At 38.6% G+C, this 22,475-nt stretch overlaps 3 protein-coding genes across 3 annotated transcripts in view; 1 reads left to right on the top strand and 2 right to left on the bottom strand.

The window, feature by feature from the left end:
* LOC104092257 (tobamovirus multiplication protein 1) overlaps window positions 1-22,475 on the bottom strand; it is a 157,775-nt gene that overhangs the window by 106,130 nt on the left and 29,170 nt on the right. The window lies entirely within an intron of this gene.
* LOC138904906 (uncharacterized) lies at window positions 3,293-4,445 on the bottom strand. The gene is made up of 2 exons (XM_070193402.1): window positions 4,050-4,445; window positions 3,293-3,850 (listed from the first exon to the last, which is right to left on the bottom strand). The coding sequence occupies exons 1-2, from the start codon at window positions 4,443-4,445 to the stop codon at window positions 3,293-3,295; spliced, it is 954 nt and encodes a 317-aa protein (XP_070049503.1).
* Window positions 12,279-13,053, top strand: LOC104092259 (uncharacterized). The gene has a single exon (XM_009597807.4). The coding sequence runs from the start codon at window positions 12,357-12,359 to the stop codon at window positions 12,672-12,674; it is 318 nt and encodes a 105-aa protein (XP_009596102.1). The 5' UTR covers window positions 12,279-12,356; the 3' UTR covers window positions 12,675-13,053.

The raw sequence follows: 22,475 nt of genomic DNA, 5'->3' as shown, positions 1-22,475 counted from the left end.
TAAGATTGACTAACAATAAGGCCGAATATGAGGCCATGGTTGCAGGTCTCGAACTAGCTAAAAGTTTGGGGGCGGAGGTGATCAAAGCTAAGTGCGATTCACTCTTTGTGGTAAACCAAGTTAATGGGACTTTCGAAGTAAGAGAAGAACGAATGCAGAGATACCTAGATAAATTACAGGTAACACTACACCGGTTCAAGGAATGAACTATACAATACGTGCCTCGATATCAAAACAACGAGGCCGATGCCTTCGCTAATTTGGGGTCGTTGGTAGAAGACAATGAGCTCAATTCAGGAGCAGTCGTACAACAAATGAAATCAGTAGTCGAAGAGGGCCATGCCGAAATAAACACAACAAGTCTAACATGGGAATGGAGAAACAAATACATAGAATATCTAAAAACCAAAAAATTGCCCTCGAATCCAAAGAAATCAAGGTCCCTACGTACGAAGGCAGTCCGGTTTAGTTTGTCCGAGAATAGAACCTTAGTCAGAAGAACGTTCGATGGACCGATCGCGATATGTTTGGGACCGGGAGATACCAAATAAGTTTTGAGGGAAATTCACGAAGGCACCTGCGGAAATCATTCAGGTACTGAAGCACTGGTCTGAAAAATAATCAGGGTCGGTTACTACTGCATTGACATGGAAAAAGATGCAAAGGAATTCGTACGAAGATGTGATGAATGCCAAAGGAATGCTCCGATGATTCATCGAGCAGGAGAGCTGCTACATTCGATCTTATTACCATGGCCATTCATGAAATGGGGGATGTACATCATTGACCCGCTTCCACTAGCACTCGGTAAGGCCCAATTTATTTTGTTTATGACTGAATATTTTTCTAAATGGGTGAAAGCCCAGGCATACGAGAAGTTCAGAGAGAAAGAGGTCATCGATTTTATCTGGGACCATATGATATGTCGGTTCGGAATACCGGCCGAAATCGTGTGCGATAATAGGAAACAGTTTATTGGCAGTAGAGTAAGCAAGTTTCTCAAAGACCATAAGATCAAAAGGATCTTATCAACTCCCTACCACCCTAGTGGAAACGGAAAAAGCAGAATCCACCAATAAAACCATAATCCAAAACCTTAAAAAGAGGTTGATCGATACCGAAGGAAAATGGAAGGAAATCCTGCCCGAAGTCCTGTGGGCATATCGTACGACTTCGAAATCTAGTACCAGGGCCACCCCGTTCTCACTAGTTTACGGCATCGAAGCCATGATACCTGTCAAAGTCGGAGAACCGAGTCTCAAGTTCCGATACGCTACTGAAGAAACAAATAACGAAACACTGAACACAAGTTTGGAGCTACTATATGAGAGACTTGATGCCACCCTCATTCAAATGGCGGCCTAGAAATAACGAATCGAGAGACATTACAATCGAAAAGCCAACCTTCAACACTTCAATGCCGGAGACTTGGTATTAAGGAAGGTCACGTTAAACACTCGAAATCTGAATGAAGAAAAACTAGGACCGAACTGGGAAGGCCCGTATCAGATTATTAAGATCGTCGGAAAAGGGTCGAACAAACTCGGAACAATGAACGGTGGACAGTTACCGAATAACTTGAACATAACCCATTTGAAGCGATATTATTGCTAAGGTACGACCCCGGCCATTTCTTTTACTAAGCTACATTTTTAACTAACACCTGCAGGTACCCAACACAATTCTTTAGGACTGAAAGCACGTGTTGCACTCTTTTTCCCTTTGATCCGGTTTAATCCCAAATGGGTTTTTCGGCAAGGTTTTTAATGAGGCAACAATGAAATCGTGCTAACTTAGGATTGAAGTCAACAGTATTCGGGGCTCATCTACGACAAACCCCGTACACTAAGGAGCATAATCCGAGGGGAATGGTTTTTGATTCTTGTGCTCGAACAATCTAGGCTCGCTCAATTGTGAGATTTTCTGTAGAGGCCAAACAGTCGATTGAACCGTGTCCACATAGATCACCCGAGCTCGGACAAAAAATACAAGTTTAATTTTGTATACTACGCACAAAATTGAAAGGAAGCTTATGCCTTTTGAATAAAAATTCCTATCCTCTCAAAGAGTTTTTCGTTTGGTTCCCCGAAGACATCGAGCCCAAGAGCCACTTCACTCGGGGATTTCCACTTAGGCATTGCCTAGATTAAAAGGCTACAGCCATTCCGGGCTAGCAAAACCCGAGGGCACAAAGCTTATTTGGCGTTGCCCGAATTAAAAGGCTACGGCCATTTCGGGTTAGCAAAATCTGAGGGCACAAAGCTTATTTGGCGTTGCCCGAATTAAAAGGCTACGGCCATTCCAGGTTAGCGAAACCCGAGGGCACAAAGCTTATTTGGCGTTGCCCGAATTAAAGGGCTACGGCTATTCCGGGTTAGCGAAACCCGAGGGCACAAAGCTTATTTGGTGTTTCCTGAATTAAAAGGCTACGGCCATTCCGGGTTAGTGAAACCCGAGGGCACAAAGCTTATTTGACGTTGCCCGAATTAAAAGGCTACGGCCATTCCAGGTTAGCGAAACCCAAGGGTACAAAGCTTATTTGGCATTGCCCGAATTAAAAGGCTACGGCCATTCCGGGTTAGCAAAACCCGAGGGCATAAAGCTTATTTGGCAATGCTCGAACTAAAGGGCTAAGGCCGTTCTGAGTTAACAACACTCTATGGCATGAAGATTATTTGGCATTGCCCGAACTAAAGGGCTAAGGTCATTCCGAGTTAACAACACTCGAGGGCATGAAGCTTATCTCGCATTGCTCGAACCCGAAAAGACTATGATTATACTAAAAATGGCTCGGGGACGTCCGAAGCCCTTGACAATAGGTACATTCGGCAAAATTATAAGTACTTTGGGAAAACATTTCTGTCATACCGAGTTGTATTGCCTTAAGAAAAATCAAAGGCAAAACTTGTTGAAAACCTCGAACAGGACCAAGCTATTTAGTGTTAAGGAATTTCGATCTTTGCGAATATAAATAAAAAAGCAAAGGAAAAGTTCAAAAGCTGTGAAAGGAAAAAAAAAAGCCTTATATATATCATAAATTCTTTTTGCAAGAGCTAAATAGCCCCGATACAAATTTTTACAAAGGCTAAATGGCCTCAACAAAAAGATGAGACAAAAAACAAAAGGCAAAAATGCATAAAAGATCCTAAATGGCCTAGTCTTCATCGGGGGCTACATCATTGCCTACGAGATCTTCGCAACCATCGGACTTACCCGAATCTTCATATCCCTCGGAATCTTCCTCCTCGGGATAAGCCAACTTCCTAGCCTTGGCTTCATATATCTTGGCATTCTAGTTTTCAGCCAATAAATCAAAATCCCGAGCATAGACTCTGTCGAGGGCCTCCCTTCGAGATTGCCAATTCGCGTGCTTCACCATATTTCTCGCTTGATCGCGAGCCACTTCGGCATCGGCCTTGTGCTGGGCCACCCTATCATCGGCCTCGGCCCTGAACACGACAACCTCTAACTTGGCCGCCTCAAGCTCCTTGGCCAAATTTTCTTGACCGAAGATAGCCAAGTTCAGCTGAGACTGGAGCTCCTCGAGCTTTTTGGCCTGTGCCGAGGTTTTTTCCTTTGCAGCTTGAAGCTGGACCTCAGCCGAAGCAAACTCTGCCCGGGCAGTCTCATTCTCCGAGGCCAGGCGATCCATGTTTTTCTTCCATTCTCCGGCCTCAGCTTTGATCAGATCCACCTCCACCTGGAGCTGCTCGATCTGGTCAAGTTTCTTTTGAACATACAAGTTTGGATCGTTAGCCACTGTGTCTGTCTCATCGTCACTAACTTCAAAAACTCTTTTTACATGCTCCACCAAGTCGGCATACTCCTTCCGAGCTGCTTCTAGCTCATCCTGGAGTTTCTCACTAAGAAGCTTGTAAGCATCACTCTTCTCAGTGAGCTCCCAAGTCTCGACCTCGTGATGTTTTAACACCTCCCGGTATTGGAGAAAGGTCTCGTGATGAAGCACCGAGGCGTGTAAGCACAAAGGAAAATATTACGATTGTTTATGACTTAATCTAAGTACATAATAGAGGGGCATTCGAAGCTACCCGATTTAACGCCTGTTGAGCTTCGTTGAACAGGCAGGGCACTTCCACCTCGTTCATCTTGGCTTGATCCTTTTCGATCACCAGGCACCGAAGATAACTGGAAATCCCCACAGGGGAGGAGAGAACCCGGGCATCCTCCGAAATGGACATAACGATTGACCGCTTCCGGGAAGGATCTGCACTCAGAGCTGGGAATTGATCTACTAATTTCGGACTTGAAGAAGACCCACCAGCTCTCGGAGACGGTATCTTCTTTGGTACTGGTAAGTCACCCAACCTAGTGACGTCCTCCGAGGTGGTAGAATCTAAGCCATCGAAGTAGTTGTTAAAAGAATTTGCTGCTCCTTGGGGCCTCTCGATGAGGTGACCTTTCAGCGTCTGAGCCTCATTTATCATAGAATCAATAAAAGAAGGCGACTCAGAGAGATCTATCACCCCAAGTGTGTCCTTCGATACATTATCTTCTGCCCGAGGAATACCGACACGGTCTCTTTGTCGACCTCACCGGCTTGGGGTAAAAACAGCCTCGACCCTTCCTAGTTCGGAGGCCTCTGCCATTGCCTCTTCATCGGGCCCCCTGGTTCGAGGCAGTTCGGTACCGCTTCTCACGCGGGTCACCAATTCAGAGTTTTCTTCTTCTTCTTCAGACTCATCCCTCAACCGGTGGAGTAAGTCCGATGGGAGTTCTCGGGCGCTGGTACTTTCTTTGAATGTGCGCACTAGTCGCCTCTTCGATTTATTCTGCTCTAAGTTTTTCTCATTTTCTTCTCTTTATTCTGCTTCGGAGTAGGAGGCTCGTTGAAAATGTCATCATCACCGGATGGAGGCCTCATTTCAACATCTTTTGATAAACTTGCAAAAGGAAAGTAAGACAAGTTAGAAATCGACGGCGTGAAAGTAAGATCGAACGTGACCTAAAGAAAAAAAAAGAAAAAAAAATCTCTCACCATCAGAATTGGCCTCCCAACAGTCCTTCGAAAGCTCACGCTATGAGCGCTCGGAGTAAGATCTCTGTGTTGCGATACCCTCAACCCACTCCTTGAGTCGAGGAACTGCATCCGACATCCGAGCAACAGCTGCACTATCACAAAATATCGATAAGAAGGGAGGAAAAGGAAAAGCGATAAAAGAAATCTTAAAGGCAAGGTTATACTTACGTTTCATGTTCCATTTCTCAGGAAATGGCATATCCTCGGTCGAGATTAAATCTGAGGTCTTCACTCTAACAAATCGGCTCAACCAGCCTCAGTCCCGATCCTCGTCGATGCTCGAGAATGGGGTCTAACTGACCCGACGTGCGAGCTTGATTAATCCCCCTCGATTGAGTCGGGGACTATACAGGCGCATAAGGTGGTTGATGGTGAAGGTACACCCCTCGAGTTTGCTCACGAAGAATCGAAGGAGAATTACAATCCTCCAAAACGAAGGATGAATCTGCCTGAGAGTCACCTCACACCTTTTGCAAAAGGCTATAATAACTGGATCTAAAGGACCCAGCGTTAAAGGGTAAGTGTAAACACTTAAAAACCCACCACGTGGGTGGTTATCGCTTCATTGGGCGTAGGAACCACCACGTGCTTATCAACCCAATTGCAGTCCTCCTTGACCTTGGCAAGGACATTGTCGGTGACCGAACATATGTATCTTGAGACCGGCTCGCACCGGCCCAGTACCGAGGAAGTTTTCTCAACCTTGAAATCGGCTCCGGTTAGGCACCCCGTAGGGACAAACATCTTTAGAGGGGGTTCCGGTATCGGTTCCTCACTAACAACAGGCGAAACGTTCTCAGACGGTCTCGAGGAAGAATGGTTTTCTTTTTTAGGAACAGATTTTGAAGTCTTTGCCATTACTTCTAAATAGAGGAGAAAAGAAAGTGTTCATAAAAGAAGAGGTATGATTAGCAGAAAACTTATGTAAGCTTTCAGAAAACCAGGAGATGGGAATGATGAAGTCTTCTTAAAGCACAAGAACAAAAATTTGAATGTAAAAGTTCTAAATGAATGGGTGAAAGGGTATTTATAGTTTTCTCAAATGGATGTTTGGGTCCTGAAGTGGCCGACCATTAACTGACACGCATTTAATGCCTTAAAAACTGGACCGACGGGACATTTCAACTATTCTTATCACTTGCGTCATGACTTTGTCGTCATGATTTATCGAAGTGAGAATCGGAAGCTCGTATCATTTCTCATCATTTATTCTCTGAAAAACAAGAGGATCTTACATTATGATTTTGTCACTTATGTCATGATATATCGAAGTGAGAATCGGAGGCTCATATTATTTCTCGTCATCTACTCTCTGAAAAACGAGGGGACTATCTGTATACGGGTAAAACAGGGTTCGATGTTTGATCGAGCTTCCAACCTCCCTAATTAAGGACAAGGACGAAATATTCGTAATCGGGTAAAAGTCGAGCTCGAAGTTCTATCTTACATCCAACACAATCAGCCGAGATCGAAATATGATAATTAAGATCGGACCCAAAGCATTGCTAAAATTAGTCATCGACACCACCAGATTTGCCCTCGAGTTTACCGAAGTCATAATCGGTCTTGGTCATAACGGTCTCAAGGAATATATTGCTAGTTTATCCGAAATTCCCATAATTAACCGGACATTACGGTGAAAATCAGAGAACATACAAAAAAAAGGGACCAACGGTCAACAAATCAAAGCCTTTTTACTTTTTATGGAATAATAGAATAATATCTGAAAAGTAGGTTCCCCTAATATATAAATGGGGCCTCACAATTCATGAAGGACATTGTAACATATACTCATAAGCAATACATTACCGTTATCCTCAAAATTCTTATTTCTTTGTTATCTTTGTGTCAATAAAAGTGCATTCAACTCAAGGGTGACTTGCTTTCCTAAGCTGAAATCATCCAATTCATGTGGTTTGTTTGCAGTTAATTTATCGTTATTTATTTTAATTGCAATCTAATTTATCGCTTTGTATCAAGTTAATCCGCATATCTTTTAAACCAATAACAAATTTAATTGTTATCCGATTTTGAGGGTAAACGTAATATTGGAGAAGCATTAACCTATTTTTGAAGACAATGGAGGAGCTATACATGGAAGTTGCAATAGGGAATCGTCGTAACTTTTTTGACCTGCAAATTTAGGGGAATTATAGCAATTCAAGGATTTATTCTATAACCTTATTGTATACGGTCGAAATAGATTTCGGCCTTCCTACGTTCGATCGAGTTCGAGTATTAAAAAGCCGGAATTAGATTTTGGGAGTGAGCTCTGAGGTCGGTACTAACGAACCTCGAGTCCGAAGGTCACTCGAGGAGGCGGCTCGATAATCCTATCGAGCCCGTGACCGAATCGATCCGTAAGGCACTCCTTCAAGGTCGGAAATACGCGACGTCCATCTCGAAGGTCGAACTCAATCCGAGACCGAAGGGCCTGACCCAGTAACGAGTTCGAGCTAGTATCGAGCTCACAGACAAGAGCCGTTGCAAACCGCACCAAGAGAGAGAATCTTGGCGGGAATCAAAGAAGAGACAAGTCATCATGGGCCTTCCACTATATATTTTATTTTATTGTAATTTTTGTAATAACCATCTTCTATAAAATGGGGAATCCTTGTAAGCCAAACAGGGCAAAAAGAGAAGAAAGGAAGATCACTTCTTATATTGATAGTTATCCCCTTATGTTTGTTTTACTTATTCATTCTTTTTTGCTTATTATTTTCATTCTCACAGCCAACAATACACATATTTCCATTTCTCTACGCGATTTTATATCGAATTGTATCGCATATCCTTAGAACCATACACAAATCTAACGTTATCCAATTTTTTCGGTAAACAGTTTGGCGCCCACCGTGGGGCTAAGGGTAACAGTGATCGTTTGATATAAATCTAAAGTACACGCCAGTTTGCAACTTCAAATTAGCAATGGCTTCACCTATCAACCACGAAGTCGGCCTTCAAGATGAAACCAACAACTTGGCGCCCAGGGCCGGAAGGCCACTCGATGATGGCACTGAGGCTCGAATAGAAGCACCCGAAATTCGAGTCGAAGTACCATTGGATGTCAATTCACAAATAGCTCTAGGGGCGAATCAGCGTTCCGAACTGAAAAGAAGCATTCAGGGCGGTACTCGATCCGTAGCTCGAGACAACCATAACGTGGAGGAGATCGGAGTCAGCTTACGGATGATCTTCGAGATGTTACAAGCCCAACAAACAACGATAGCTCAGTTGCAGAGCCAAACTCAGGTACAAAGCAGGCCGGAGCCCAATCTGCTTCGAGAAGTAACCCACAGAACGGAACCATCCATAGAGAATTCAAATGAGCAAGAATTGGGGACTACTCCCAAAATTACTAAATTGCTCGAGGAACTCACAAAACGAGTCAAAGCCAATGATAAAAAAAATAGAGACATATAATTCCAGGGTCGACCAAATCTCAGGAGCTCCACCAATGATAAAAGGTCTAGATTCAAAAAAAATACATTCAAAAGCCTTTTCCCTCGAGTGTAGCCCCAAAACCAATCCCCAAAAAATTCCGTATGCCCGAAATACCCAAATATAACGGAACGATCGACCCCAATGAGCACGTCACTTCTTACACGTGTGCCATCAAGGGCAATGATTTGGAAAATGATGAGATCGAATCTGTATTATTGAAAAATTTCGGTGACACCCTGTCAAAGGGGGCAATGATATGGTATCATAATTTACCATCTAACTCCATTGATTCTTTTGTTATGCTTGTAGATTGCTTCGTAAAAGCACATGTCGGAGCCATAAAGGTCGAAACCAGAAAGTCGGATCTGTTCAAGGTAATACAAAAGGATAACGAGATTCTAAGGGAGTTCGTAGCTCATTTTGAAACGGAAACGAATGGATCTGCCACCAGTCACAGACGATTGGGTTGTTCAAGCTTTCACTCAAGGTCTAAATGAGCGGATCTCGAGGGCTTCACGACGGTTGAAGCAAATCTGATTGAGTACCCAGCTATTACTTGGACCGATGTGCACAATCGATATCAATCTAAAATAAGAGTCGAAGATGACCAGTTGACTTCTAGGTCTATTACGAAAAAGCAAAAGTCGACCAAAGATCGATACCAGCCATTTAATAGAAATGATACTACTGCTGAGTATCCAAGGCCTCTTTAAAATCAACCTCGTACACATGGGGGATTTATCATTGAATGCATCTGTGATGATTATCAAGTTCGGTGCAAAGGAAGTTACTTCATTATTTCATGACAAAACAGTGTCTCAACGGGAAACGTCGTAAGGGCCAAATGGTCAAAACGAACCATGCTTATACAGTTGACCCGAGCCTTGATGCAAAATATGAACCCATGTATAATGACTTGAAAAGAAAGCTCTCTTCTTTACCGATATCCTATGTTCAAGATTTATTATGCAAAAAAGGATCGAGTTCGAACCATTCGCTCGACTGCCAAGCCTACGGGCTACCTTTATTTCGAGTTCGAGCAATCACTCACTCGACCATTAAGCCTACGGGCTACTTTGACTATTACGCCTACGGGCTACTTTTATTTCGAATTCGAGCAATCACTCACTCGACCATTAAGCCTACGGGCTACTTTGACTATTACGCTTATGGGCTACATCACATCGAGTTCGAATCATTCGCTCGACTGCCAAGCCTACGGGCTACTTTGACTATTACGCCTATGGGCTACATTGCATCGAGTTCGAACCATTCGCTCGACTGCCAAGCCTACGTGCTACCTTTATTTCGAGTTTGAGCAATCACTCACTCGACCATTAAGCCTACGGGCTACTTCGACGATTATGCCTATGGGCTACATCGCATCGAGTTCGAACCATTCGCTTGATTGCCAAGCCCACATGCTACCTTTATTTCGAGTTCGAGCAATCACTCACTCGACCATTAAGCCTACGGGCTACTTTGACTATTACGCCTACGGGCTACATCACATCGAGTTCGAATCATTCGCTCGACTGCCAAGCCTACGAGCTACCTTTATTTCGAGTTCGAGCAATCACTCACTCGACCATTAAGCCTACGGGCTACTTCGACTATTATGCCTACGGGCTACATCGCATCGAGTTCGAACCATTCGCTTGATTGCCAAGCCCACGGGCTACCTTTATTTCGAGTTCGAGCAATCACTCACTCGACCATTAAGCCAACGGGCTACTTTGACTATTACGCCTACGGGATACATCACATCGAGTTCGAATCATTCGCTCGACTGCCAAGCCTACGGGCTACCTTTATTTCGAGTTCGAGCAATCACTCACTCGACCATTAAGCCTACGGGCTACTTCGACTATTACGCCTACGGGCTACATCGCATCGAGTTCGAACCATTCGCTTGATTGCCAAGCCCACGGGCTACCTTTATTTCGAGTTCGAGCAATCACTCACTCGACCATTAAGCCTACGGGCTACTTTGACTATTACGCCTACGGGCTATATTGCATCGAGTTCAAATCATTCGCTCGACTGCCAAGCCTACAGGCTACCTTTATTTTGAATTCGAGCAATCACTCACTCGACCATTAAGCCTACGGGCTACATCGCATCGAGTTCGAACCATTCGCTTGATTGCCAAGCCCACGGGCTACTTTTATTTCGTGTTCGAAAAATCACTCACTCGACCATTAAGCCTATGGGCTACTTTGACTATTACACCTACGGGCTACATCACATCGAGTTCGAATCATTCCTTCGACTGCCAAGCCTACGGGCTACTTTGACTATTATGCCTACGGGCTACATTGCATCGAGTTTGAATCATTCACTCGACTGCCAAGCCTACGGGCTACCTTTATTTTGAGTTCCAACAATCACTCACTCGACCATTAAGCCTACAGGCTACCTTTATTTCGAGTTCGAGTAATCACTCGCTCGACTATTACGCCTACGAGCTACATTATTTCGAGCAAAACTACTCATTTCTTCGAGTTAAAACAAACACTTGACTATTTAAGCTGAAGGACGCTCAATCCCGATAAAGCAAATGGGACTACCCACGAGGCCCGAAGGCAACCGAGATTTAAATTCAAACTATCTATTTAGTTTGAAAGGCCATTTCTCTTCAAAAAAGAAAGAAAGATTTGTATTTACAAATTTTTTGTACAGAGGCGGCGAAAACGCCATCAGAAGTTACCCGATTCAAGGACCGAAGGTAACTGACAATTCCCACAGGGGAGGAAAAAATTCGGGTATCCTCGATAAAGTCGGGGACTATAAAGACGCATAAGATGATCGAGCATTACATACGTCATGGTCGGGATCGATAAAAACATCAGTGTATATCTGATCGAGCTGCTGGAAAATCATATCGTTTCTCGCCACGTCCTTTTCTGAGAAACGAGGGGACTATCTGTATACGGTCGAAATAGATTTCGGCTTTCCTACGTTCGATCGAGTTCGAGTGTTAAAAAACCGGAATGAGGTTTTGGGAGTGAGCTCTGAGGTCGGTACTAACGAACCTCGAGCCCGAAGGTCACTCGAGGAGGCGGCTCGATAATCCTATCGAGCCCGTGACCGAATCGATCCGCAAGGCACTGCTTCGAGGTCGGAAATATGCGACGTCCATGTCGAAGGTCGAACTCGATCCGAGACCGAAGGGCCCGACCCAGTAACGAGTTCGAGCTAGTATCGAACTCACAGACAAGAGCCGTTGCAACCGCACCAAGAGAGAGAATCTTGGCGGGAATCAAAGAAGAGACAAGTTATCATGGGCCTTCCACTATTTGTTTTATTTTATTGTTTTTTTGTAATAACCCTCTTCTATAAAAGGGGAATCCTTGTAAGCAAAAGCAGGGCAAAAAAGAGGAGAAAGGAAGGTCACTTCTTATATTGATAGTTATTCTCTTATGTTTGTTTTACTTATTCATTCTTTTTTGCTTATTATTTTTATTTTCACAGTCAACAATACACATATTTCCATTTCTCTACGCAATTTATATCGAATTGTATCGCATATCCTTAGAACAATACACAAATCTAACGTTATCCGATTTTTCCGGTAAACACTTATATATTCAACGGTCCAAAATACTGTGATGATCGAAGTACTTCAGTTTTCACTCTTTCCACTCTGCTCCTACTAGACTTATTCCACAAGGCATAACATGCACCCACGCGCACGCGAAAATTTATTCCTACACAATAACATTCCAATCTAGCCCCCATATTTGACTTTCCTAAAATACCCCTGCTCACACCTTAAATACCAAGATACCATTCACCCTCTTATTGCAAACTTCTTTTTCTCACCAAACTCTGTTTTTTTCCTTCCAAACAAGAATTCCCAAAAGAGAGAACAATGAAAGTTGGTGGCTATTTGTTCTCATTCAAGAGGCTTAACAAAAAGGGTGTCGCCGGAACTGTTGGTTCTGAAGCGGGTAGCGCCGGAGATCATCATCAACTTCATGATTCTTTAACTCAGCCGCCGCGGCCGTCGTCGTTGCGGTGGCGATTCAAGAATCTGTCCAGTGGATTGAGGTGGAAGAGTAAGAGGCTTTACAAATTGAGATACTGGATCGTTGACTGTCTCCTCTTCAAGATTGTTTCTGCCTTTGAAGCCATTTTTCTCGTCTCCACCTTGGCTTTTTTCTACCTCTGCTGCGGCTGCCATATCTAGATTCTTCCATATTTCAGAAAATAGCCATTTATTTTAAATTTTCCTCCTTTTTGAACCTTTTTTTTTACTTGTGGTAAGTTGATGGAGCATATTAACAGCTGGGAAGTGGAATTCTGAAAATAAAATTAAAAAAAAAAAAGTTGATATCTTTTTGTGGGGAGGGGCAAGAGATCATTGGAGGAGCTCACGGCTAATGCATTAATGCTGAATGGGGTGAAAATTATCATTAGATGTCTCTTTTCATTCTTCTATTTTCTGGCTGAATTTTGTTGACGTTTTGTAATGTATAGAGAAAGTTAATGTACTAATTTGCATTACTAACTTAGATATTCTTTTGTATGTAATGTAATCTTAATATCTTAATTGTTCTTTTCTTCAACTAGTAATCATTAGATTTCTTCTCTTTCTTGTTCTTCCTTCCTCTCTTGGCCAGTACTCAAGCTTTCTTATTTATTCTATATATGGGCTTTTCTTTTCTGGTCTCATGATTGGAGTTTTGGCTAATGATATCCTAATAATTAGTTTCATCTGGTAATGACAAATTATAAATTACTCCTAATTGGCTATTAACGATAAATTTTGAAAGGTTGTTGAATGTAAAACTCATCCACAGTTTAATTTGAAAATGACGAAGCAATACTATAGTAGTAGTAGATAGTAATGGTGAGCAAATAGAAGTTTTATTCAACCCCTAGGGCATGACCTAGTGATCGATAATGTAGGAAAAGAATCATCTCCTAACGGAAGTAAAAAATATTAATCTCGGGTCAGATTCGGATCCAAAATTTAAATTTAATGGGTTCAGCTTTAAGAGTTTTAGCATTAAATTCATTGTACTATTAAAATTATGAGTTTAGCTCTAATGCATATTGAGATTTTAGTAGGTTTTTATATATAAAACTATACTTTGTGTCGAAATTAAATTTATACCCGTAACCGAAAGGCTACATGAGTCTTGCATTGTGTGATCTCTTCCCATATGTGTAAACTTCAGTGTTATTTGGTATTTATGCTGAGATAGCAAATTCGATGGAAAACAAGCTGATCTAGGCACTACGTCAAAAAAATAAATATCTATTTCTTTTTTCTTTCCAGTTTTTTCATCGGATCCTTCAAGAGCTAAAGTTAAAATGTACCCCTATCCATTCGCAATTGCTTATCATGGTTGGACTTATAATGATTGTTAAGTAAATAGTTTTAAATTAAATTACTTTACTATTTGTCGAAAACCGGCAAAGTCATTCTTTTTTATTCTGAAGTAACAAAATAATCCTAAACTGGATGACATTCCAGACAAGTTCAAATGGAATTAGGACAAATTTTATCATTAATAAATCATATTTAAATGATATGCATTTTTATTTAATATCTGACTCCAACATTAATTGTTTAACTTAATCAGTGTAAATATTGAATTGGATAAATTTAGTTTGGTGAAGGAGTCTAACATCAACTGAAAAGAGAGTTGTACAAGTGCCAATAAAAGGAAAGAGCAACACTTCGTGCCGGGATGTTCTATGTTGGAAGCTTCTTAGGAGAAAAATGGGTTTTATATACTTAGAAATATTGAACTGAATTCGTTGATCTAATTTTTGTTGGTTGTGTTTAATTGATATCCTATACCAAACAATCGTTTTCTTCAATAAGATGTGGTCTATAGACAACACATGTGACCAATTTAACTTAGAAATTTGCTATTTACACAAGCTTTTGATCTAGTCCCTCTACTAATTGTAATAGGAAATGACAACTTTTTATTTGACATGAACAGTAAGTCTTTAAAGGTAAGGTAAGATTCCGTAGAAATTATGATGACTTACTTTGATACACATCTACTCACCGTGAATGAAAATAATAAAATTCTGTGCTCCTGCTGTCTACTCTACAAAGAATGATAACATCTACTATATATTTGTCAAAAAATGTTAAGATATCTATTATATCCTTGACTTACACCATCTAATTAATTTTATTTTTAGGGTAAATTGGTGATTGGGTTTCTTCATCCTATTCATCTCTAAACACGTGTATTCCACTTTCAATTTATATTTTTTACTGCCACACTCCAATAGTCCATTCTATAAACTATTCTTTTCACCATCCTTGAATTTTATCTCTTTGAGATGTTTTAATTTGGTTCCAAGTTTTCTCGGCTAATTTCTCTATTTCTCAATTAGTTTGAGTTTTCTGCTTTCTTTTCTTTATTTAATCACCACTGCTTCTTACATGACTCACTTCTTAGTTTTACTGTTTTTATATAGCCCTCCATTGAATCTATGGGTTCTGGTAATGATTTTTACTCTTTTTCTTTTTTCTGCAATGGCTAAGAAAGGGCATTATTGTAGCTGCCAAGTAAAATTTTATGTGCCTTGACCAAATTGCCCATTTCTCCCACAGTAACTTCCTTGCCTAAATTTGTACCCCACGTGTTCCCACCTTCACTCAATCACCGAATTGTTTGTGTATATAATTTTAGCAGTTCCTAACATGCAATTTGTTTGAATCTATGTGTGGCAAACTTTTTAAAAATTAATTGAAGTTTTAGCAAATTATGACATGTAATTTGTTTGAATTTTAAAATCTTTGAAATAACAGAAATGCCCCTGATTGGCAAGCTAGCACATTGACGGAGAGCTGCTAAACTCTCACTTATAGAATAGTAGAATATATAAGGCGTACTTTTTACTTATCATCATCTTGAAACTAGTTTCTTCGAAACGGTAATATGCTTGAGGCAAAGATTCACTTTAGAAGTTTCTTTAAAAGGAGAGTAATGAGCTTGGACCAGTTCAGCAGCCATATATTTTTCTTGTGATATATGTGGGGTTTCATTAACACTTAATTGCCAATTGAACGGTCATATGCTGCATATTATATACTACTACTCAAACATGTCATTATATAGTGCAACGGCCATCTAGAAAAAGAGCAAATGACAGCTAAGTATGACTTGAATTAAGGTGTCTCCTCTCTGGTATAGTATTATTATGTTCAAGTGAAACAAAGAAAGAGAAAAAGCCATACTTCTTGTTCACGTTTAATTATAGGGTCGTTTGGTTTTAGAATACGCAAGCACGTAACGTTCAATTGTATTACGAATTTAATTTTTTCATTATGACGTAAAACATATTTACAAATTTGATAAACTTGACTGGTTCAGTAAGTTATTTGAACATTTTGCTTTAATTTGATGTTGATCAGGATCCGTGGAGTTGAAGGATCGGGAACATAATCCTGTTTAAGTATGGTGTCAATTTATTAGTTAAATATATCAAGAAAGAATGTAAGTTAAGGGAGGTTTTGCCATTTGTGACTTGTGAGGGTTTTTAATTTGTTCACTCTTTTTCTTCTTAGAGAGCTATTTTGAGAAGGAGATGAGACATGAACTATTTCACTCCAAAAAGATTGTTTATCCGAAAAACGGATAGAGTTTAATTTATACGTAGTTCTAAGGATACATGGTATAACTTGGTACAAATCGAAAAAATTGGTAAAAATATATCGAATATTGATTGTAAAAAAAAAAAATGAAATACGAACTCAAATTGAGTAGAGAATGGTCTATAAACAAACAAGATGAACCAATCTCCAAAGTTCAAAAAAGGATAATGTTTACTATATAAGTGTAAATCTCAATATATTTGAAATGTGATAGTGTATTGATGTCTCAATGTTGAATGTCCAATCCCTTAAGAAATGATAGTCACTCTTCATATAGTGGAGGAATTTTACTTTGGATATAATTAAAAATACATAGTGGGGATCCCATGATAGATTAGTTAATTAGTTTTTCTTTAATTTTTGCCGAGATTCTCTCCCCTGGTGTGGCTACAACGGCTCTTTGTCTCTTAGCTCGATCTTGGCCGGTTTTGGTATTGGTCGATCTCTGGATCTCGAGCTCGGTATTGATTCGAGCTCGGTATTGATCGGTCCCTGAATCTTGAGCTCGATAACCTGGCTTCAGATCTCATCTCGATATTATGATGACGACCCTGGTCCATCATGTTCCAATCTCGATTAAATACATGAAGGTCAAAACCGGTTTTGACCGTATACAAAGATAATTTCACCTCTCTCCGTTAACGAAATTCAGCGTAACATAATGAGTTTTAACTAAGAAATTTTACTTTTACTGTGTTTGACTTTAATTAGCCTCAAGTTTCATATTTGGAAACGGAGAAGATTTATTTATTTTTATATATCTTGGTTAATTAGATGGAGTGAAATGTGCATGCAATTTTGTTGTCCAACGGGACAGTTGGCCCTTAACGTTCGGTGCAAAAAGGAAAAGATAGTTGTATTTCTTTAGTTCCTATATATATATTCTGTGGAATGTCATTCCAAATTGAAGATAGTATATAGGACAGGCCAAAATTGAACCGTTAGATTAAGCCTTTTACACCTAACGGCAAACAATCTCCACAATATTCACATTCAAAGGTATAGAAATGAAAAGAGATTCTGATGGAAAGAGCAAGAAGTTTTACGCTCGGACCTAAATATATATTCCTCTTTAAAAAAGCTAAAGCAATCGAAGACACTGGTAACTCCGTTCGATGTGCATCAAAAAAGATTTCCAGCGCCTTATCGTCTGTATGGTAAAAATTAACCCGCATCGTGTGTTTATACTTTACACCCAACTAATAAAATAATGTCACATGTCACCTTATTTAATTATAACTATTAATACTTAACTATAGTTAACCATTATATATTTTGCACGTGTTCCTTAATAATTTCTCAAAAAAAAATTAATATCCTTATATTCACGTTGTATCGCAAACGATAACGTCACTAAGCTTCTTTTTTAAAGGTTTGGATCAGCTCCAGTAAATAACCCTCCAGTGTTCTTCAATGGCCTCTTTGATTTTTGCCACGTGTACCCTCAAAATCCAAAGGTCTAAATTGCATCTCTCTTCTTTCTTGAATCTTGGCTTTTCCAACATATCCATATCTGAAAACTCATTTTATATATGCCTAAGTAATACATCTCTTTTGAGGATCAAGCCACAATTGCAATGCCAAATAGACTACAAACCTCCTCCTACTCCCTACCCCCTAGTCAGAAAAGCAGAATTTCCAGCATTCATATCACTTCTACCTTTGAACAAACCCGTAAATGCACGTAGGATCAAGTTAAGAGTTTAAATTTATTGTCCTTGAAAAATTCAGGAAAAGACAAATAAAAAGGTCATATAGGAAGAAGGTTTTGAACTAACACCTAGAGAAGACTACAATGGAGAAGCAAAGTAAAGCTTATGTAAGCAAGGGTAATTATGGGTTTCAATAATATAAAAAATTTATTAGTCTACAAAAGCAATCAATGATTCTCTACAAATGTATGTAAATTCTTCTATCCAAAAATCAAAGAAATCTAGTTCACTAGCTTCTCCTTCTCGAATGTCTCAAAATACTACTTTGTATAAATCATTCTATATAAGTCGATGAAAAATGCGAACCGAATTGTATGCAACAATACAAGTATCAACAAAGGCAGCCACGCTATAGTACTTCAATTGTACTTTGCTCCTGATTTTCACGTACTTGTAGATGATTGCTACAAAAATAAAAATAAAAATAGAATTATGAAAAGTTTTAAACACACTAACTATAGTTGCAGTACTTCTCTACACTTCCTACAAGAAAGTCATATTGTTAGAATACTTGTGTTGTGTTCTCAACATTTTGTAACAAGGTTAAAAGTGAGACATTTGATTCATTCATATCCAAATCAAAATCAACATCCTTTCAGGAAAAGAAAATTCAAGAAGAGTTAATAATATGACAATATATTAACATAAGTTTTATGTAAAAAGGAATGAAAGAAAACTAACTTGCAAACACTACTAGAAATTCGGGTAAAACCGTACAAAGAAACCGACCAAAGTTGGTCGGTAATGACCGATAACAGTCCAAAACGCGATCATTTACGTGTGGACGGTATTTTGAAGGTCGGAAGGGCATACCGACCAAAGTTGGTCGGAAATTACCGACCGACCTTGGTCGGTTAGTTAAATTCAAAAAATAATAATGCCGAAAAAACCGACCAATGTTGATCGATATTTTAATTATGTAATTAAAAAATACACCATCTCGGAATCGAACCGGGGTCTGTACTGTGGCAGGATACTATTCTACCACTAGACCATTGTTGCATTTTATTTTAAGACTGTCTTTTATTTCATTTATACTCTTTAATTGTATTTTTCGCACGAAAATAACCGACCAAAGTTGATCGATTTTTTAAATGACCGGTTGAATTAACCGACCGATTTCGGTCAATTTTTTTAATATTAAATTTAATTTATTTTAAATGAAAAACCGATCAATGTTGGTCGGTTTTTTAAAAAATAAATTTCGCGGGACTCAAAAATAGTTTTCCGCATTTTTATGCCAAAGAAAACCGACCAAAGTTGGTCGATTTCGTAAAAAAAATAAAATATAAAATATTTTAAAAAACCAACCACCTTTGGTCAGTTTTTTGGCCGGTTTTTTGACCGATCAAATTTGGTCGGTCGACCGTGATTGATTTTTACCCAATTTCTAGTAGTGAAATTAACTTCTGATAAGGGAGATATTGGTTGAAGGAGTGTATAGCATTGTCCTCAAGCAAGTTTTTTATTGGTGGTGCAACATCTTTTTGAGATTTCTCCATAAACAAACCACTAATTAGATTGTTGTAAAAAAAGTAAACCCATCAAAGACTTGTATTGTAATACTTACTAATTCTCACATTAGTCGATGAGAATTTTTTTTTTTTTTTGGGTTTCTCCCAATGGAATATAATACACTCTTTACGAACACCTGGTGCTTTTACATAAAGAGGCCATAATACCTTGTTGTCTTCTATATTTTTTTTCCCAATTTTTGCTGAAATATGGGCAGCAGTACTGTTCAATTTCTCTAGATAATTATCTAACTCATCTGAAGTATTTTCGAGATGTCTTTGAAAAATCTCTCCATACTCCACACTATATTTGCTAAGATGAATAAGACTATCACCATTTTGCATCACACTATTAGTGTGAACAATCTCAGATTCTGAACTTCTATTCACAGAACAAATTTGACTTAGGCAATTTTTTTATCTTTTTCCTCACATCTTTGGTCCATCTTCTCAAAATATATTACTTAGGAATTTCATAAACTTTAACGTAGAAATAAGCAGATAATGTGCACATAAAATATTCATAGATTTAAACTTCTTGCAAATGCGTGCCACATGTAAAGTTGTATGATCCAACTCAACAAATCAACTCTTACTTGAATTATACATTCTTACTTCATATTTGGACACTTGACCATCACAATATACTTGTGCCTCAATAAAACATGCCCCAACTCCTTTGAGAAACTCTTTCTCAAACATGTTATAAATCTTATGAGTGTAGACCGCAGAATTTTGAGTTAAAATTGGACTACCTTTAACAATAAAAGTAGACTTACCTTGTTTACATTTGAAGTCTTCGTGTTCTTCACTCAGACACCACTTATTTATCATATTTTTCTCATAATTAATCACAAATATATGCAAATAAGTGTTCAAATCTCCATGCACATTTAGTACCTGATTAGTAGATTCATTCGAGACGTGGCTTTCAATCCAGCACTAAACACATCATTATTAAAAGTTGTAGACTACATGTGTCGAATATTATAAAGATTCTTCAGCCACTTGTGTTCTTATACATTGTGAATTGTAAGCATCGTCTCCCGCGCTTTTTTAAATTCAATAGTAGAATCACATTCGGACATACACTTGTTAAAAAGTTTAGAAAAACCTTTATCGTTCTTAAGCGAGCCCAAATGAGATGGGGCATTCTCAGATATATTCCATTGACATATTCTATGGCTAGTGCCAGACATCAATTCTCTAATGGCAATTGCCACTACTTGAGCTTGATCAGTTATAATAGTTTTCGGGGCAACACCTCCCATTGATTTTAAAAATGTAGAGAACAACCATTTGAAAGATTTTCCAGACTCATTAGATAAAAAAGCACAACCAAATATTATATATACCAATGATGATTTATTCCAATAAATGGTGCGCAAATCATACGATACTTATTTGTTCGATATGTGGTATCAAAAAACACGACGTCGCCAAATATCTCATAGTCAATTCTAGATCGACCATCTCTCCAAAAATAATTAGCTATATGCCCTTCCAAGTCAAGTTGAACTTCCCAATAAAAGAGTGTCTCATTTGCTTGTGTGTTATTAAATTTATTAACAATACTTTGAGCAACCCCAGCTTCCACCGTAGATTTCATCAATTGATGTATAAAATTATAATAATCCTTCTTTAAATAACCTAAAACATCAATCCTCCAACTTCTTCCGCCAAGTAAGAATATATTGAAGTCAGATTCATACGAATGTTAACCATATTTTCAATCACTAGCCTTTTGGTTTTAGTTATTAAACGAGCAGATCTTAACATGTGTCTTTTTCGGTGAAGCCATCTCATGATTATGTCCTTTAACAAATCTATCCGTCGTGAAAAGACTATTAGAAAATTGACGCTTAAAGCTTATTATTGTAGGACAATTTGATCGTGTGTCTATGTGAGTGCAAGATTTCTTACTGTATTTTCTTTGCCTTTCATCTTTTTCTCTATGCTTATAGCACACAAATCGTTTTTCTTTTATCACTACACCATCTTGAAAGTAATATTGTTTATCCTTCCTTACACTGAAACCTTTAGAATGTGCATATTCACAATATTAGTTATAAGCTTCGTCCTCGTCCCTACAATTTGATCTTTCATTTTTCCCTCTAATTTAGTTATGTAATTTTCTGAAACTTTCTCTTCTTATATTCTCTCATCATCCTCTTCAGTTCTAATATCTTCTAACGACTCGTCATGACTCTCAATGTTGTTTGTCTTCTCAAAATTTGACATTCTGATATTACAAAAGAATAAATAATTTTCTGTAATACATATAACAACAGAAAAAATAGAAATATTTATACAACTATAATCAAATTTAGCCATATTCATGTAACAAAATATAAAAAAACCAAATTAATAATATTTAAAAATAAAATTTTGGAGATAGTATTACTGAGAATACTCCTAAATACTACATATATAGAATTTTCGTTTCTACACAAACAATATGCACAAAAAGTATTCCTTGAATTCTTTCAGTATGCACTTGTTCCTAAAATAGTATGAAATAACCTGCTATATGCCAATTCTTTGTTACATCCCGTACTTTTGTACGTTGAATTTGTCATAAGAAATTGATATAAGTTCAGGGACAAGATTATTTTTCAGGTTATAAGTATTTATATTATTAATAACAAGTGATAAGTATGTGTCGTGAAGGTTAGAGGGTAAACGGGTTGAATAGAATGAGTTTCGTCGAAGTTTGACATTTTGGGATGAAAAAATAATTCAAGCTAAAATACCCCGTATTTATGGATTAGTGCTATACCGCATGACCATGTTAATAGGGTATATGAAGTAGGTTAAAAGTGATTAGTATTTAAGTAAAATGAGATCCATAAATTAATTATATGTGTAGTTGGTTAAATGGAAGATTGTAGTCTAAGACTAGAAATTTATTAGGACTATTGAATAAAAAGTACGTGGACATAAGTCGTGTGGGATATGGACAAGTGGAAGTAAGTGTTATATATGCGAAAATTATGTGGTGTCATCATGTAATGAAACTGTGACCAAGGGATGATGTAAAGAGAAAAAGGTTACTTAAGACCTTATATCACTTTCTTGGATTTTATGAAGGCAAACAACTATGTTGGAATGGTAAGTTATATTTAATAGCTGCA

The sequence above is a fragment of the Nicotiana tomentosiformis genome, chromosome 2 (genome assembly GCF_000390325.3).
Source record: "Nicotiana tomentosiformis chromosome 2, ASM39032v3, whole genome shotgun sequence".
In the NCBI taxonomy this organism is placed as follows: domain Eukaryota; kingdom Viridiplantae; phylum Streptophyta; class Magnoliopsida; order Solanales; family Solanaceae; genus Nicotiana; species Nicotiana tomentosiformis.
This window is presented reverse-complemented; position numbering and strand designations above follow the sequence as displayed.